The 19,980-nt window shown below is 30.2% G+C and overlaps 1 protein-coding gene across 1 annotated transcript; it reads left to right on the plus strand.

Annotated features, from left to right (window-relative positions):
• The first annotated feature begins 1,793 nt into the window (after nucleotides 1–1,793).
• LOC134728140 (THO complex subunit 5 homolog) lies at nucleotides 1,794–19,170 on the plus strand. The gene is made up of 18 exons (XM_063592606.1): nucleotides 1,794–1,954; nucleotides 3,762–3,908; nucleotides 4,371–4,484; nucleotides 5,148–5,245; nucleotides 6,766–6,841; nucleotides 7,281–7,351; nucleotides 8,761–8,875; nucleotides 9,400–9,532; nucleotides 9,931–10,014; nucleotides 11,023–11,063; nucleotides 11,565–11,664; nucleotides 12,837–12,948; nucleotides 14,806–14,907; nucleotides 15,444–15,652; nucleotides 16,574–16,765; nucleotides 17,270–17,385; nucleotides 18,236–18,423; nucleotides 19,038–19,170. The coding sequence occupies exons 1-18, from the start codon at nucleotides 1,841–1,843 to the stop codon at nucleotides 19,099–19,101; spliced, it is 2,076 nt and encodes a 691-aa protein (XP_063448676.1). The 5' UTR covers nucleotides 1,794–1,840; the 3' UTR covers nucleotides 19,102–19,170.
• The last annotated feature ends 810 nt before the right edge of the window (nucleotides 19,171–19,980 follow it).

Below are 19,980 nucleotides of genomic sequence, written 5' to 3' on the forward strand. Positions count from 1 at the left end.
TACATTATCACAATAATTAACAGATAACAAAAAAACTAAAAGCCCAATAGCAGCTAACAAAGAATGAGACAATAACAGCTAACAGCAAATGCCCCCCTTTATTTGATCCTGGTGGATAGTTATCTTATTTGCTATCATATTTCCACTGTTTGTATCTGAAAAAGACTAGCACCAACAAAATATAAATGTGCGGTTTATTTTATTGAACTTACAAAATTTCACCCGAGCAACAGATAAGATTACAGTCGTTAGTAGTATAACCAGAGACATATAATTGTATTATATGTCTCTGGTATAACGATATATGAATGTATTTAAGATAATATGGTTGAAAAAGACCTTTTTGTACAAAGTCGAATAGCGGTACGCAACGACGATTTCTGAACGGAATAAACGACATATATTTAATCAGAGACATATATTATATGTATCTGACTTAATAATATTTGATAAGTAAGTCATTTTGTAAATTTGTAAATAGATATAGGAAGATGTGGTGTGAGTGCCAATGAGACAACTCTCCATCCTGTATTAAAAGCTTTGATATCAACAAAATATCGTCACTTGATATTATCTAAACAGTGATTAATTCCCTCTTGAAATTATAATATATTGCAAGACGCCATACAGCCAAAAGTTGTTATTTTGCAATTCGCCGTACAACGTCCTGCAATTCGCCGTACAATAAGCAAACAATGTTTTTGTCTATATTCTTTAAAAAAACATCTTTTTGGCAACAAATTTCAGTTAATATGATATCACACTATAATAATCTAAAAACGTGTCTGGAAAAATAATGAAAAACAGTTCAATATCTTGAGAATGGGGCGACAGAGGACGATCGACCTCGAAATTTTCAGGTACTAAGTGGCAAGTTTTGGAGTATTACACAATATCTTGTATTAATTTTGTTCTTATCGGCCTAATAAGTTAAAGGATTATTATATGAGAAAATAATTTCTTAAGCGGCACCCTCGTCAAATAAGTGGAAATGATTTAAATTGAATGAATTCTTAACTTGTTTACTTTTTTTTCTATTTCTCTCCGCTTCGTTAGTACCCAATTTCCGGTGGCGATGATACACAGTGATAGTAGGCCTACTATACAAATCCTCGGGCTAAAAGTAAAAACCCAAAAATACTGAACTCCGAGGAAAATTCAAAAAGGAAAATCCAAAATCAAAAGGCAAAATCAAAAGTCCAAACACATCAAACGAATGGATAACAACTGTCATATTCCTGACTTGGTACAGGCATTTTCTAATGTAGAAAATGGTGGATTGAACCTGGTTTTATAGCTAGCTAAACCTCTCATTTGTATGACAGTCGCATCAAATTCCATTACATTGTCAACGATGTATGAACAAAACAAACATACTCGAAGAGTAAAAATGTCAAAAATAGGGGTACAGCAGTCAATATTGTGTTATCATCTTAATATCACTATAAAAACTATATTAAAGGGTCCATATTAAAGTGTCTGTGAAGCTTCAATGATTTGTATCCTTGATCGATCATGTAAAATTTTTGAATTCTGTAATTTGGTTTCTTTTAGGAAATTAATGTTGTTATGTTGTTGCTTTTTTTTTTTTTTTTTTTTTTTTTTTTTTTTAAATATTTTCAGTATATATAATAATAAATATATTTGAGACTACTGTTACACGAACAATTTACCTTAACTTGATTACATTGCAAGAAGAATAACTCTTATTAAATTCATTACCTTATAAACAACTGAGATAAAACTGAACGCTCCCAGAGTAGAGTCACTGTAACGTTTTGTTTAAGAACATAGAAATCTTAGTACGAAAGAGGAAAATTAACATCGAATGTAAATCAAAATGAGCAGCAAGGATCACCACGAAGTGGAAGTTAAAAGGAAAAGAAGCTTGAAAAAAGAGTCTTCTCCAACCAGAGGAGCAGGGGACGTGAAGAGATCAAAATCATCAACAAATGTAAATAGGTTGGCATAGATTTGAAAGACGGGAATCATGTTTAATTTCGACCTCAATACCAGCAAATTATCACTTTTGTGATAAATAAATATAGAAATTGTCCCTTATCAAGCACTCTTAGTCCGGACTAAAGCACTCTTTGCTCTGTTCATAATATTTTAAGGTTCATCAATACACTTTAACCAAGGATTTGTGACTATAAAAATCCTTGCTTCGATAAAAATTACTGTGTTGTGTCGCTGTTGTATAGATTTATTCTCATAATTTTTATACCCTTTTGCCTCAGTGATATTTTTTGCCTCAAATTACATTCCAAATACAGCTTTATCCCCAAGAGAACATTTTGAGTTTCTAAAAAAAAAGGCCTAAAATTCCTCCCAATATTAAAGTTGATAATTTTTCTTAAACAGACATGGCATCTGCAGTTATGTATGTAAATTTCCCATTTATGGTATATTTTGATATTATGAAAGCACTTTTAATTTGATATTCAGGTTTCTGATTAGAAATATCCCAGCATTTGTAACATTCATGGTTTTCAATGATTATGTATTACACTGTATTAAGTACATCATTATTTAAGTTTCTTTCCCCTCCCCATAAAGTACCTCTTATTTTCAAATTGTCTGTTGTTCAAAATATATGCAATTTAACTGTACAATAAAATCTTCAAAGGTCAGCAAAAAATTAGAGATATTCAGAAAAAAAAGGATTAAAGTCATATGAAAGAGTGAGTGGTGAAAAATAATGTTTATCAAATTCTTGAACCAATGCATGTATATATCATAAACTTAGTCCTCTGTGCACGATTTTATCATTATTTTTCGCAAATATATTATATAATCGTCAATTTTTTCTCTCTCTGTTTGTTTTGATTTAACACATATATGGCTGCTCATTAAATGCCGTGTTTTGAAGCCGAGTTTTACCGATTGTCACCTTATAGTAAACAAATCACAAAAAGCATGGGTATTGAGCACGTGTTTAACATGTATAATCAGATATTTGTTTATTTTAATGACAGATCCATGCGTATTGCAATCACCAGATTTTTACGAGGAGGGTTACACTTGGGTCACTATGCATATGGAAAATATGTCGGCGAATTGCTTCCTGGAAGCAAGCAATTAAAAATAAGTAAACTTTTTCTAAATGTGGACAAATTAAAGAATTTTCCTCAGAAAAAAGTATATGTACATAAGTTGTATAATGAAAACTATTCATTTAGTTATAAAAAACATATGCATATTTTTTTTTAATTTGAGGTTTCTTATGACTTTAAACATGATAAACACACTAAAAACTTCTTATATTCAAATGCATTTTTCCCCTAAAAAAAAGCGAACATTGTTTTGAAAAAAGACAACAATATCATTGGCCGTAGTGTAGGGGGCATAAAGGTTTACCCTTGTTTGTCTTACAGTCTATACATATGTCCAGGATGTCTCAAAATTAATTTCCTTTCTTAAACTTTAGTTTGCCTCAACCAAATGTTATGACACTTATACACAATGCTTATTACCACAAAATACAGATCAAGTGTGAATTTTGGTGGCGTCAGTTTTACTGTTCTAGAGTTATGCCCCTTAATGAATAGAAAAATTGCTGAATTTTTCATTGCCCTTCTCTAACCTTAGTTTGCCTCAACCAAATATTATGCACAATGCTTATTACCGCAACAAATAAGGGTATTAAATAATTTATTTTTTTTAAAGATTAGCACATGTAGAAAGATTGCTTGCAGTACTACTCCTTCTATTTTATCTGAAAGTTATTAATTATTATAATATTTTCTCTTGGTTTTCAGGATGTTAAATTGTTTTATGCTGAGGAAGAAGAGGTTGAACACAGGGATCCGAAAAAAGATCTGAGTTTGTTTAAATCAACAACGGATGATGTTAGAAAGTGTTTCAAAGATATCAGAGATTCTAAAGATAAACCAGACAAATCAACCGTAAGTGTATATATCATTACTGCGTTAAGTCTGTATGCATTTAAAAAAAGACAATAATAATCAAAACCAAGGAGTATACAAAGACTCACAAAACCTAAAGACATTTACATCAACAGTTATAAATAAAAAAATAAGAAACAACACGAACTGTCTAATATTTGTAGGAAATATAAATAGAGGTTCAGATGTTTAGATATTTGACTAAATGGCTATTAATAAAGCACAAAATTAAGTGTTTAATGAAGTACAAATTGTATAAACTTGTACATAGAAATTTGAAAACCCACAATATCCAGAATTTATAAAATTTTGAAAAAATGATGATTTCACAAAAAATAGTAGCTGCAAAAATTGATTGAGTTACATCACCAAGATGTTTGTGTATTTTTGTATTCACATGGTACATAATATTTAAATAATCTTTATCTTATATCATTTATGTTTTTTTCTTTCTCTCAACAGAATGATCACATAGAGACAAAGAAGAGAGAAACAGCTTTACATTTTGTGTTGCTCAAAAAATTAAACAGATTATCTCATATTAGATGTAAGAAATCAAGAGATGCTACAAATGAGGTAAATATTGAATGCCAGCAACTCTTTTCGCAAAATATCTTACGATTAAATTAGATAGTAAGTTATGCTGAAATGTGTATAATTTATTAGTATTTTTACTCTTAATTTTTTTTGTGAAAAGAGCTTCTGACTTGTATGTAAATATCTTACGATTAAAACTGATTGTAAGTTATACTGAAATGTGTATGACTTACATGTATTTTTTCTCTTTTTTTTGTTAAAATAGCTGCTGACTTATATTTAAAAGCTGTATCTGATACACATCAACCTTATGCAAATGCTCATGTACATGTATTACACTTTGATTGATTTTGAAATATGAAAAAAGATGATTTTTGTCTTTTATGTAGGGTTCTTCTGAAACCTCAATTTTCAAACAATTTTAGACTTTTCGTTGAGATATTTTTAACCCAAATTAAATTAATTAATTTATGAATTAATATTCATTTGCACTTATGTTGCACACATTCTTTTAATATATGTTGCAACCCATCCACTATAATGCTGTACAGTGTTAAAATATATGCTTGTATCTAGAATCACTTCTGTGGGTGGTAACTCTATTTTCAAAGTACCTCTCCTGGATACCATGAATGTTTAATGGAATAGTTCGAAGTAACATGTATAAGTGATAATTCATATCTTTTTCTTTTGGGTTTTTAGGCCAAACAGAGAATAGACCAGTACCATTTACAACTACAGAATCTATTGTATGAAACCATGCATTTAGAAAAAGAAATCACTAAATGTTTGGAGTTTAAGTAAGTTATATCATATACAATGAATATTGCAATTTTCCAGAGATTTTAGTAGTTTATCAGTCTGTAACAATCTGTGCCATTTATGTAGTTTGTATTTTCTCTACATTATCTATCAGATATATATATGGATTAAAACACAAGATTCTTTTAATGATAATATTCAAATAGCATCTTTGGTATTTATTGCCTCTCTCTCAAACTACATGTTTGAAACACTAAAGAAAATCACTGATTTTTTATGGACCCTCAAAGAATATCTTACTTTTTAGCATGCTGTCATACGATGAATGGTATGAAATTACCAAATGGGTTTGTTTTGTGTTCGGATTATTTTACAATAGTGACATCATATCATTAAATTTCATATTCGGAAAAGATACATAAACTGGTGATAAAAAGATGATTAGTCATAGGTTTTGCTCATCTTTGTAGCCAAGGGTAACGATCCAACCCCTCATCTTGGCAGATTAAACTAACATTTGTGATTACAATGCTGCACCATTTACTGGTTACTAAATATAACACCGATTTCAACTACATAATTTTTAACCATTGATGTCAGCACCTGAACTCTGGATCGTTACCCTTGTCTATCGAAGATGGATTATTCTGTAAACTTAGGAAATTACATTATAGATGATGTCATGTTGTTTTCTTATATTGTTGAAATTGTTTATATGTTTATATGTGTTTAATATTTGATTTTCTGCATGGTTGTAAAAGAATTAAAAAAAATCGTAGTTCTGAATTCATCATTTTAATTGTATATTAAATAAGCATCCTTGATGAACATTGCCATCTATATAATCTTAATACATATTATATTACTGTTCCTATACACCTGTCATTGTCATCAATAGTAAACCAATTTTGTTATGACCACTGTTTCTTTTAAACCAATCAAACATCTGCTGCGGTATGATTCTATGTGGGTTAATAGGAATCACATTTTTTTTTCTTCAAATTATTACCGTTAAATTAACATCACATTGTGTGAAATTGCTTGTTATTTTAGAGGAACAGTACTTTAAAAATATAATATATATTTTTGCCATGTATTGGCATATACTGAAGATTCATTTTTATTCCATAGACATGATAGATACCAATTTTTGTGGGACAGGCCTTGCAGTCATAAAAGTTTTGAGTCTTTCTCGAAAATCAACCAATCAAAATGTTGAATTTCATGTTTTGAGCATGATTTTTGTGCTCCAAGCACTGAGCAAAGTTTTATGAGTTTAACCCCTGGTAATTAACAAATTCATATGTTTCACCAATTACACATTTTCTAGAAGCTAAAATATGCAGAGATTGGGAAACCACAAAATCATATATCCACAAAATGCAAGTATTCCATAATCCAAGAAAATTGATGCTTACAAAAATGAAAGAATCTACAGTAACTAATATCTGAGACTCTCATCAATTATCTGAATTGAGATTATGCATTATGTTCTTCAAAAATTGTGCCATTGCAGCAAAGATGTAACATTTTACAAAGTAGAAACTTTCTGTTAAAGGTCAAAAGATGAAGAGATTGAGCTTGTATCTGTTGAAGAGTTTTATGAAGAAGCACCAAGTGACATCAGTAAACCTGTAAGTTTAAAAAATTGTATTTACACTAATTGAACAAGTTAATTAAACAATTTCTAAGAAAAAGTCAAATTCATCTTCCAAACAAAAGTGTTTTATGTAGCCTTCACAAGGGTATGGGGTGAATAAAATTGATTGTTTATCATGTATTAATCCCTTTTTAAAAACAAAAATGTTTGCCTCTGCTGTAGGCGACAGGGTCATTTATTGTTACTCTTGACTGTTTGTCTGTCCCATTTTTTTGTGAAGCTTGAATGAGGGCACTCTTTTATTTCAATTTAATTATACATATTAGATCCATTACTTAAAATACAATCTGTGAAAAGTTCTAAATTACTGTTAGGATTGTTGGCAGAAGTCAAAACGATTCCCTTTGAGGGTAGAGTTTTGAAGGTCTAGCAAAAATTGTTGGTAACTTTTTTATTTATCTTGTGTTTTACAGGAAACTACAAAAGAAGACCAACACCAGCTGAGACTGGCTAGATTAGATTGGGAACTAGAACAGAGAAAAATGTAAGTCACATGTTTACAGCAAAATACCTTGAGTGTGTAGTTAAGGTCATATCTTTGGTAAGCTTGCTTGCTATCTGAACCATGAAATCATAATTAGGTAAGGAATACTACACTCCTTTAGGAGTAGTGTAATCCTACAGACAGATAGATTGGTTATCTGTTGGAATAGTCTACTATTAAAGGAGGGTAGTATACTGAAGATAATAATGACTTCATGGTTTAGCTAACAAGCAAGCTAATCAAATATATGACCTTTACCTACACACTCGAGGCATTTTGCTGTATATAATTCCATATATCAATGACATGAATGAAGCATTGTTCTCATATACAGCAAACAACTGTTTGATAACTGGTTTTATTTACATTTTGTTCACTCAAACACTAAGCCAATTGAGTGCAGCACGAGAATCTTATAATTAAGCATTTGCTAACCACAAACAGAAAATCCTTTTTACCCATACAGTATATGCTATACATTAATTCTCATTAACCTGATGAAACATACCATGCTGCCTATTCTAACAAAAAATGAGGTACTGAATGTGGTAAATTTATACATGAGGGTATGGATGGGGGGGTCTGTTATTCTGTAAACATTTTATTTTCACCCCATTTTTCTCTAATCTTTAAAAAATTAACCCCTTTTTTCTCTAATCTTCCAAAATTTCATCCTTTTATTCTCTAATCTTCTATTTTTTGGCTCATTATTCTCTAATCTTCATTTTTTAAGGGCATTATTCTTTAATCATTTAACCCCACCCAAACCCTCATACATGTTTCATTGAAATAATTAATAAAAAAAATTAAAAAAAATGAAGGAGTAGGTCTGGTAAGGACTGATTTTGGCCTCAAATTTCTGTTTCATCTGACGAAAGATTTTGACCACTTTTTAAATACTTAAGTGTCTATTTCATATGATTCAATTAATTTATGTGAAAGATTTTAACTTATTTCGTCATTAAAATCGATCCGATTCAAGCTCAAGTATAAAAAATCTACCAAATATGTATGCGTAAAAATGTCAATTTCAGATGGTTTTTGTCAAAAACGAAAGTGGCCGCATCCGTGTTCATCCTCAACCTTTAAATATGTTATGTATTATCATCAAATACAACTTTCATATCAATATTTTGGATGAACACGAATGCGGCCACTTTCGTTTTACACGGAAACCGTTTAAAATTTAAGTAAAATGCTGGAATTGTTAAGATTTCAGTAATTTAGCATGACTTAATGGTGCTAGTACCCAATATATGTGCATTGTATTGTCGAAAACAGCCCATATTTATGTAACAGAACCATTCTACTATCCAATAAATAACTTAAAGTTTACATTTTAACAATTTTGTAAAACTGCCATATTTTGGGGCCAAAAAGGGTTCTTAACTTACTCCTTTGTCTTGCAGGTTAGCACAGAAGCTAAAGGAATCTGAAACCAGTAAAGATCAACTAGACAAAGAAATAAAAACACAGCAAGAATATTTAGAAAATTTGCAACCAAAACTTACATCAATATTACAGGTTAGTTTTATGCTTTTTATTACATGTATGTGTCATTCCTTGGTAAAGTTATTTTAAATGAAAAGAAAAGGAAGGGGAATGTAATTTAAGTATGGAAAATCTTGTGGTTGGTAGTTTTCAAATATCTGATACAAATCAAAAGTGATTAAAAAATTTGATACAAATTTGTATAATTATTTTGTTTTACATTTAAAATAATCCTCAAACTATATACTTCAAATTCCCTATCCATATTTTTATCAGCACTTACATATTTTCTGCTGCTTGTGTTGAGCAGACACCCATCGTCATCATCTATTTATAGATACTCTTTGACCTGGTATGACAATGGCATTTGATAATAGCTTGATAGTCTTATACATGTCTACATGTTGTATATTGTGTGTGCATTAAAATCTGCTCTGCCAACAATAGAGTGCTTAATATAAAAAAAAAAGTAGATGTGTTCAGATCAATTAATAACATAAAAAAAACAGCAGGACACTTTTAACATCATCATTTATATTGTATGTTTTTATTTCTAGTCCACTAAGCCAGTTCAGGAGTACCTAGGTATGCCGTTTGACCAGATCAGAGAACAACATCAAATAGCTGGACACCTTCCCCATCCTCTATATGTACTTTACATGCAGACAGATGCCTATAGACAGGCTTGTGGTTAGTAGTCCTTACATGGCATGAAATTATAGAATAACAATTCTCAGGTTCATACTAGAAACTACTTAGTACTTGAAATATCTGTATCTTAGAGCTTCAAATATGACAAAGACGAAAAGAAACTTGATTGTGTGGGTAGTGTTAGAAATTCTAAAGATTCACTGTTCAGGTTCTTGAAAACCTCTTGAATTGTCTAAAACATCATACGACTATGGATAAAGTTTTTGATTTAACATCCGTTAAAAGATAAATGGAAAATTTACTCTGCAGGTGCTTGTTTTTTTATTCAAATAGAAAAAAGGAATGGAGTATCAAAATTTATGGAAAAAATGAAACCTCTCTTCTTCTTTTCAGTTCAAATGCCTTCTTTAAAATTAGTTAATAATTTTTATTAACAGACAAGAAATTAGAAGTGAAGATAGAAGGAGACATTGAAGCAGCTAAATCAATGAAGACTACTCCAGAATTATTTGCTGATGTGGGTAGGTAACTCATACATATTGAAAATATTAAAATGATGAGATGTGGTATGATTACCAATGAGACCACTATACACAAAAGTTAGAATAAAGTTGGTATAAGCAATTATAAGAATTTATTCAGTCTACAATTATTTTCTCTTTGGCAGGGTGGGAGAAATTTATTATGGATGTCAGCAGTAAGCTTTTATTTTTGCAGGAATTTGGGATTTATCCTTTAGGACTAGAAAATTAATGACTAATTTTTCAGGATCTGGGAAAAATTGTTTTATTTGGTCAGGAATTTGGGAGACCATCCAATCAAGGTTTTACTGTCCCTCTTTTTATGCATGTTTTGATTGTTTGTGTTTTTAAAGCTATTTCCTGTAACTCGTTTTCAGCATCATGAATAGAGTGTAACAGTTTCTTATAAAAAGATTTAACTCTGTCAGACCTAAATTTCTGATTTGCTTTGTTCATATTCATCTTAAACCTAAGCATGAACCAAGTCTTCAAATTACAAATTCTAAATAAGGTAGTCAACCTCTTTTTGAAATTCAAAAATCGATTGAGATAAAAACAAATCCGGGTTGCAAACTAAAACTGAGGGAAACATCAAATGTAAGAGGAGGACTATGACACAACAGAAACACAACATTAAAATGTTACACACACAAAAATGAACTATTATATAACAATAGCCATTTTTCTGACTTGGTACAGGACATTTAGAGAAAAAAAATGGTGAGTTGAACCTGGTTTTGTGGCATGCCAAACCTTCCTCTTTTATTGCAATATTAAAAATAACATGAAAATGACAACATTACATGACAGGACTACAGTACAAATAAATGGGAAAACATATAGGACAGAGAAACACACGAATAATAGCTAAATTGTGTAATAAAATACAATAAAGGAGATATATTATTAGCAAAGAATAGAAAGAAATGCATTTTGTCATCAATTTTTTTTTTAAATGTCATGTAATGTAAAAGCATGTTTAACATAATAATGATATTTTTACAGAAGATAGCGACAGTGATCAAGAAGAACAAGAAAAGAAATCATCTGTATGTATAACCTTCTTGTCCTGTTTAACAACCATGTTTTTACTTTAGATTTTACCACAGGTTGTCACTTTATGCAGATATTTTACCCCTTGCTAATGCTCCGGATAAAATATTTGTCATAAAAGGCCAACCCGTGGTAAATCACTATATATTCAAGCCCCCATGAATTATTTCTTAAGTAACATCATGGGCGAAAGAAGATCATGTTAATTGGGTTAAAGTATTTTTAACTCATTGTTCATGCCAGCAATAGTTTAATGAATGAACTAATTGGTTGGAAAATTTAAAAAAAATAAGTTTCCATTGTTAGTTTTCTTTAATAGTACATTAAAGGGTTTTACATTTGAATATATATATATGAAGCATAAATATAGAAATGTATAAGACATGACCTTTGATTGCTTAAATAGCTTCCTAACTTTTATCTTTGTCAGATAAGTTTATACCAACTATGAATCTCCAGCTTGATGCACAAGACTTATATATTTGTTTATTTGACAGAAAAGAAGAAGAAAAACAATAGATTCTGGAAAGGTTGAAAGAAAAAAGAAAGTCCTGAAAAAACATCCATTGTCTGTTGTGCTTAAAATAAAGACAAAAGGTAAAATTAGTTATATGAGTAGTGATGTTTAGATATATTCAGACAAAATAGAAAAAAGTACTAACAACTAAAATTATATTATACACCTATTGACTGGGTGTAAGGGTAATAGCAAGTTTTTTGTACCTGAGATACCAACTATTGCTCAAGGCAAGGCCGAAGTCAACAGTAAGTATCAAATTGGACACAGTTTGCAGCCAATATCATATTTAAGTAATAATTCATGGAAGCCAAAGATTGTTAGAAATTTACACACGCCCCAGGCCATGTGTAAATTTCCAACAATCTATGGCTTCCCTGAATTATTTTGATTCTAATGGGACAAATATGGTCATTAAAATACTGAAGCAAAGGTTGGTTTGGTGTGTGTGTGGCTGATCTTTTTTACTCCCAGTTAGATAAAGCTCAAATATCTTAATAAATCTGTAGCTTGCATGGGTTATTTTGTGAATAACTGCTTAAAAAAAGATTAATTCTTCTACATCTCAAACCCAATATTTGCTATTTTTAATTTACATGATTTTGTCCTAAGCTTCCCTCAAATCCAAAGTTGACATTTTGTAACTAAGGAGCCGCCATGTTGACTTGCTAAAATTAGTAAATATACAAATAATGCAATCGAATAGAAAATAAAATAAAACCTACCTCAAAAATCAGTTTTAATACAATATCATATGAATTTTGATGGTTCACGTAACACAAAACTTTCAATTTTAGTGTTTCATTTGTATGACGTCATGTTTTGAAATGACTTAAATGCGCTGAAAAAATTAATAGATTTTTTTTGTATATTTTGTTGATTTCTCCGAGCTCTTGTGCATTATTGCTTTTTATTATGCATGTGCATAAGAATAACAGTTATTTTCTTTTTTTTAATTGCACTTTTTGAATTAATAGAATTGGCAAAAGGTCTGCAAATAGATTCCAATACGTGTGTGATTTAAGTGGGAAGTATATTAGAACAGTCATTATTATGTATATCTCTGAGTCTGCGCTAAGTATAGATATATTGAGAATATATTAACACAGTGTTGTTTTCAAACGAAAGAGGCACATCATATTAGAATACAAAATAGCCAATGATGATATTTTATTACATTAAAAACTCAGGAATATCTATTAAAAAATGTTGCTAAAGAAAACCTTCATGATTAATATGTGTTATGTTACAGATGGTACCTGTCTACAGTTAAATTTTTACTACTTGGTAACCTTAGAGATAGTTACTGTGGTGATGCAATTAAAATCTGGATCTGAATCTCCACCATCTTGTATATCTGGAGGGTAAGTTGTAATTTGTTTTGTTACTGGAAACTTATCTTGGCAAAAAACACTTTGATGAAAGACACTAAACAGAATCCGTCCAGTTTTTTACAATAGGTCTTGGAACATCTTTGGAGAAACGCATAAAATAGTATCTTGCAGGGGTTTTACAATAGGTTTTACAATTTACGACCAGTCTTATACCTTTACACACCACACAAAGTATCTAGTAATTTGGAAAGAATAACTATGTTAGCAATAAGAGATAGCCACATAGCAAAATAGTTAACAAGAGGTTCTAGTAATGGGATTCAATGACAGAACTTAAGCCATTGAAAAAGTTTCTTTTAGGAAATAAACTTATGCACAAGTTTTTAAACTAGTTTTATAAAAAGTTTATAGTTTTCAGCACAAAATTTTATGAGGTTGATACATGTATATGTTCAAGATATGCCATAACACAAGCTTTTGTCGGTGAAAATATATTTCATATACCGTCTTTTGGTATGTATAGCGCGCATTGATGTATTGTGCGCACCCCCTTTCTGGTCCATGAAACTGGAGAAAAAAAGTTTCTTGTTTGTATAATATTCATTGACATTTTCGGAAAAGTTACATCTCCGATATCGGCAAACGCGTTTATCGGTAAACAGGAAGTTTTTTAAATGGACACCAATGTCGGAGAATTCCGTACAGAAAACGTAATTGATATGAAATTGAAAGTATTCTAACAAATGAATAAGAATTTTATGAGTTTGAGATAAATATTTTAATCCAAATTTAATAAATGGGTTGAGTATCAAGGACAAGATTAAATGACCAAATTATTGTTCTGATTCAAACAATAAAATAATTACGAATCAGTCTAATAATTATAATTAATGTCATTAGTGCTGTAATAAATTGTTAAAATCTCATTGTTTATATTTTTTGTTTGATGATTGTAGCTGTTAATCCGGATTATCACACCTCAATCAACGGGTCTAATTGATGTCAAAACAAATCAGTGACAGGTTGACCTTGTTCCTAATTAAATTCATTCAGGTTACAATTATGGGATTATCATGTTTTCAACCATAATTTCTTGAATGGTCTAAACAGTTGTTAAACAGTTGTTTAAAAGTTGAAAAGTTACAAAGTAAAAACGTATATTTCCTAATAATTTTTTCATAGACAGTAAATCATCACTTTACAATATTAAGTCACATGACTTACCCACATGACTTGTGATCACCTGATCAATACATTAGAAAAAATGGCGGTTTATCTTGTCAAAACGAGCGTGGTTTATTCAAATTTCATACACTTTTCTTCAACTCTCTATGATGAACACTTACTAAAACAGTAAGTTATGACAACAAGGAACACAGAGGCTAATTTAATCGACAGCAAAAGCTTTATTGTGTCTTTATTAAGACTTGGCAAATTTCCTGATTGCAAAACAGATGGACAAATTTACACAATAAACGTAACAACAAAGATATAAAATGAATTTTATTTGAATAAAACATGACAAATCAAGAACAATACGATACATATTACAATTGTTACATGTAAAACATAAAAACAATCGAGGGTTTGGCAAAAATATTCCTAACTCTTCACTTCACTTGGAAATTTCTTTGTCGGAGTTTGGACCTGAAAAAAAGACTTAAGAAATTGTTTGTAGTCATGTATAACACGCACCCCTCTTACTAGAAACATGATCTAGGGTATAAATGTGTGCGTTATACATACCAAAAGACGGTATGTTTAATTTTTAGTAACTGCTTTGATGCTTAAGGATATGACAACTGAGCATATTCTTTTCTCAAAATTCATTTGATACCAAAGAACTTATTACTTAATTTTACATGATATGAAAACTGTATGTTACAGTGACCTACTTTCACCTGACCTACTTTTGAATGAGATTTATCCTGGTGACAATGGCAACACTTCACCAAATGCTGCCAATCAGTATGAATTAAGGAGATTAGGGTAAGTTATGTATTAGAATAATAGCTTTCATTTTTAGAATGGTAAGGAGTGAATTTTTTTTTAATTGGATTCAGAAACAAGAAACATATGGTAAGAAAAACTTGCAAACAGCTATTGAATAAAAAAATTTTGAATCTGCAAAATAAAACTGAACCATATTCTAGTAACAAATTTATCAACTCTTTTTAGCATATCATATGATTCTTTTATTTATTGACCCTGCAGAATTTGTAGCATTAAAATCATTTAATAGAATACTTCATAGGTTATTTACTTGATTTTTATGTCTTTAGATATTAAATTTAATGTCAGGTAAATATTGTAAGCAAACTGTCATCTGTGGACATAAAGATAAACTTATTTTAGTTAGCTATATAATTAAAACATTTCAAATTCTTCTATGAAATTCAAAATCTTTTGTCCTTATTAAAGAAAAGACTATCACAAAAGAACAATTTTCCGAAAAACTTTATACTAATTTTGTTTGTGTCATCTATTGCTTCTTTTAAAAATTATATACTGTTTATAATTTACAGGTTGGGAGAATTTAACCAGTACATCAAGGAGACAGGAAAGCCATATTTGTGGGCACAGTGGTTGTCGGGGTTACAGTTCCTTAACAACAACAAAAGTTCAAAGGTCGCAGATTCATCTGTTAGTTCAGAAAACATGCAGCAGACGATCAAACGTTTAAGACGACGAATAAAGTCGAGATTATCACTTCTGAAGCAGCTGGCATCATTAGGTAATTATTTTGACTTAATTTCACTTTCTACTGTGGATATGTTATTATTTGTTTGATACCAATTTTAATGGAATTACTGGGTACAGCGGAACCTCTAATGTATGTATTCAACAAATAAGGTGTGTTCTATTCAAATGTATGCAGACTGACAAAACTACAAAATCAAGTATCCCAGAAAATGTAAGATTTTCTCAATCCAGGAAAATTTGTACCTATGAAAAATAAATGAATCCACAGTATCCTCAATTCATTGAGCTAAGTAAATCAATTACTTACTTCAAAGCCAGTCACTTATCCTGAATACTGACTTACTGTGGTTTGTATTTAGTAAATGATCATTGCTAACCGATAAAAAGTAGTCAGATCTTGGTTTTACTCTTTAAAACTGTTAAATTCCTCAAAAACAAATGTACAATTCACATCTTCATGTTGACTCAAACTTACTTTAAGTCCTGTATGAATAATAAAGGTGGTTAACTACATAGACAACTATTTATACGACCGCAAAATTAAAAAAAATTTGGTCATATATTGGTATCACGTTGTTGTCAGCTGGCGGAGGCATCTTCGTCATCTGAAGACAGATGGTTTCTGTATAACAACTTAAGTAAAAGTAAATAGAAATCAATAAAATTTTAACACAATGTTTATAACCCCTTACCACTTGAGTGCAGACAATGCTAAACATCAAAATGAAATATCAATGAAAACACAATTATTGCTCAATCCATGAAAAATAAATGAATACACAGTATATGGTATGTTTGATTTCATTTAATTATTTATTTGTAACTTTGTTATTTACAGAGAAAGGGATAATCCCCCTTGCTCCAGAACCCATATCAGTTGTTCCAACAAAGATAGTTGCCATGTTTTGTTAGATTTCATTTAACTTTTTATTTGGAACTTTGTTATTTGTAGAGAGAGGTATTATCCCCCTTGCTCCAGAAGCCATGTCATTATTTCCAACAAAGATAGTGGCCAAACTAGCTTCCTGGAAGAGGTCAACCTATGAGGACTTCTGTGTGTTACCTTACACTGAGGAACTTGTATCAAATGGTCTAGCCAAGGAGTCCGATATCTTCTTTACTGCAACCATGGACAGAGGCTCAGGTAAGAGGTCAATATTGATTTTACCCTACACAGGGGCTGTGTTGTAAAGTAGTGTATACCTGTAAATGCAGTAATTTTTGCTTTGATTTCCAATGTTACACAGAAGATAATTGTGACATTGTGTATTTTGATAGCATTATGCATATGCAACAATAATTCACCTCCTCACATACATTTTTCAACAATTTCAAAAATAAATGCTAGCAAAAGATTCTGAATTTACTTCATTTTCATTGTAAAAACAGTATATGATAAATATTTTTGAATTACTGTTTATGTGGAAAATGCCCTTGAGATCTGAATTTTCCATTGTTTGGTGATTAAGATAACATCATGAAAATATTTCACCCATAAAGTTTCTCTTTAAAAAAGATCAGAATCACTAAAAACTTCATCTGGAAATAAAATCTTGTAACAGGTTTGGCCCAGTAAATACTCTCCACTAGAAATAAAACACTTTACAGTATACAGATTGTTATTCAAGATGGCTTCATTTATTTTTAGCTAAGATGACAGCACAGATTGTAATGACACCTGATTACCCTGCAGTGGCGCCACTGTTCCTCGTTAGTTTACAATGGCAGACAGAAAGATCAGCTTTAAATGACATTAATATACAGGTAACTATAGATCTGTCCTTCTTATCCAAAGTTTTATGCCTATTAAATGAAAACATTTAAAAAAAAAAAAAAAAAAATTTTTTTTATTCATTGATATTTGTGGGTACTTGTTTTAATGGATTGAAGAAAACTTCCATTTTCATAAAACATCTGTTTTCCTGGATATTTGATTTCATGGTTTACTCAGCATTAATATCTATGAGACATTTGTAAATGTACTTATTTGAACATTTCAATTCATAGTTTCCCTGAAATTCCTCAAGAAATCAAAGAAAATTTGTATCCAACAAATAATAATAAATCCTCAGTAGCCGAATCAGTAGTTATCACATATTTCTCTAATTCTATGGAAATTTATCCCTTTTCGAACCCATTGTATAAAAAAATTTAATCAACGTGTGGTTGCTGGTGATCTCAGAAAATCATTGGATGATTTTAAGGGTCATGACCTTTTTGGCTGACTGGATGAACCAAAATATGATAACAGGTGTTAATGAAATTGACAACTTCGTGCAATGTGAAAGGCACTCGAAGGGGATTTTCGATAAACAAAAAAAGAAAATGTCTTTTTAATCATTAGAGAAACAGATTCTTACATAGTTACTCGTGGATTATCGGATTTATCCAATCTCGATAGTTAAATTATAAATTTTAAAGTACTCGCCGAGGCGGCTCGAACTTTAAAATTGATAATTTAACTATCTCGATTGGATAAATCCGATAATCCACTGGTATCAATGTAAGAATCTATATTTATCTAATACTTCTGTTATTCATTACATTTTGACTGATACTAATAATTATAAAATTTGATAATTTTCAATATGAATTGAATATACTTTTGTTGTAGGAAATGGAGGAAGAGGTGAATGTTCATTACAAAGAGATGATTATTCACAAGTCACATGACCAAATTTTAGCCAATCAATTACAACGTTTGCTAATGTGCTTTGATGTGTATTTGGAGACAGAAACACAGAATGCTGAAGAAGGACCTAAGGAAATATCAAAAGAGAAAGTGTATGCTAGATTTGCAAGGTAAAATAAGTGAATACTAAAAGAAGTTGTGGTATAATTGACATTGAGACAACTCTCCACAAGAAACCAAATGTGGGGCACTGTATAGTTTTCAACAATGGGTTTAACCCATATTGCATAGTCAGCTTTAAAAGCCCCAAAATGAAAAATGTAAAAAATTAAAACAAGAAAACTAATATAGGCAATTCCATACTACTTGAATGAATGAATGATCTTTATTCTCATAAACCAAATACATAGTTACAGAGAAGATATTACAATAATATATATAACATATATAAGATATAGCATGTGTGAAATACAAAATTAATATGATAAATATTTACACAAATGATAAATAAACATATAGTTGTATTAACCAGGAGGATAGACTTTCACAGAAATAGATTTAATAAATCTACAAAGTTTCTCAAGTTCAACAATACAAGTTGTGTATTAAAAGTTTTTATTTTTTTTAAATTGATCACCTATTATATGTAAAATTTATTTTATAAAACTGCAAAATACCTCTACAACCATTTAACAGCTTTCTGTAATGCCTTATATATGCTTTATAATGAAAATACATACAAATTTTTTTTTTTTTTATTTGATTTTATACTTTACTTTTTCAGAGGGCCAAATAGAACCAAGCCATACAAGTTTTGTGCAGAAGTTGGAATATTCTCACATCGTTGAATCAAGAACATAAACAAGGACTTCATTAATTTTTACTCATTTTATCTGTGTAAAAGAATCTTCTGTAAACAATTAAAAAATATTCAAAAAAATATTTTATTATTTTGTTGCAAGAAATGTCATTAGTCAAAATATCTCTTTAAGATATATAATTATGCTTATTTAACCTTTGTATATGGTGGTTTAAGGGATGTATTCCGTTGTCTCCATGTTAGAATATAACTAAAAAAAGACTTTACCATTTTGATGAAACTTTAATTGATTATATCTATTGACCTAAGCTTTTTTTGATTTCTATAAATTTGACATTTATCATTTCTGAGTTGTGGCATTTTGTTCATAAAAATTCTGGATTTTTCCATTATTGGCATAAGTTAACTTTCGATTATTGTCTTTTAATTCCTGATTTGACATTTTGGAGTATTGGGACTTCAGCTTTTAGCTGTTATCATAAAACTTTGGTGACTTGTTTTTATCTTATCTATTGAAATAAGCGCTCTCTTGGGTTTTTTTTGTTATAAATTTCTTATACATTATTGCAGAGTTATGAACTTAATTAGTTGAAAAATTGTCAAAGATTGTCCTGTTGGCTATAGATGTATTGTTTGCTCATGACTCAGCGCTTTACCGAACTTGCCTTTGAGTTCAGTACTTTTGTTTTTACTTTTTTCCTCTATGGTCTATGAAATAAACATATTGTTGATTTCTACCAGTAATGATAGTCATTACTAGCCAATCAAATAAGGTAGCAGGCATCAACAGTTTGACTAAGAAATGTGACAACATTGTTTCTTTATTTACACTAGCAATAAAGAATTCATGGTTTGCCTCTTTAAACTACAAATTTTGTGTACACAATATTGATGTTGGGTCTATCAT

The sequence above is a fragment of the Mytilus trossulus genome, chromosome 8, assembly GCF_036588685.1.
Source record: "Mytilus trossulus isolate FHL-02 chromosome 8, PNRI_Mtr1.1.1.hap1, whole genome shotgun sequence".
NCBI lineage: Eukaryota > Metazoa > Mollusca > Bivalvia > Mytilida > Mytilidae > Mytilus > Mytilus trossulus.

Bases quoted from the DNA above. Each gene is read 5' to 3' on its own strand.
- LOC134728140 (XM_063592606.1), top strand. From the start codon at position 1,841: ATGAGCAGCAAGGATCACCACGAAGTGGAAGTTAAAAGGAAAAGAAGC. The intron at 1,955-3,761 runs GTAAATAGGTTG...CTTGGTTTTCAG, and splicing joins GATCAAAATCATCAACAAAT to GATGTTAAATTGTTTTATGC. The intron at 3,909-4,370 runs GTAAGTGTATAT...TTCTCTCAACAG, and splicing joins ATAAACCAGACAAATCAACC to AATGATCACATAGAGACAAA.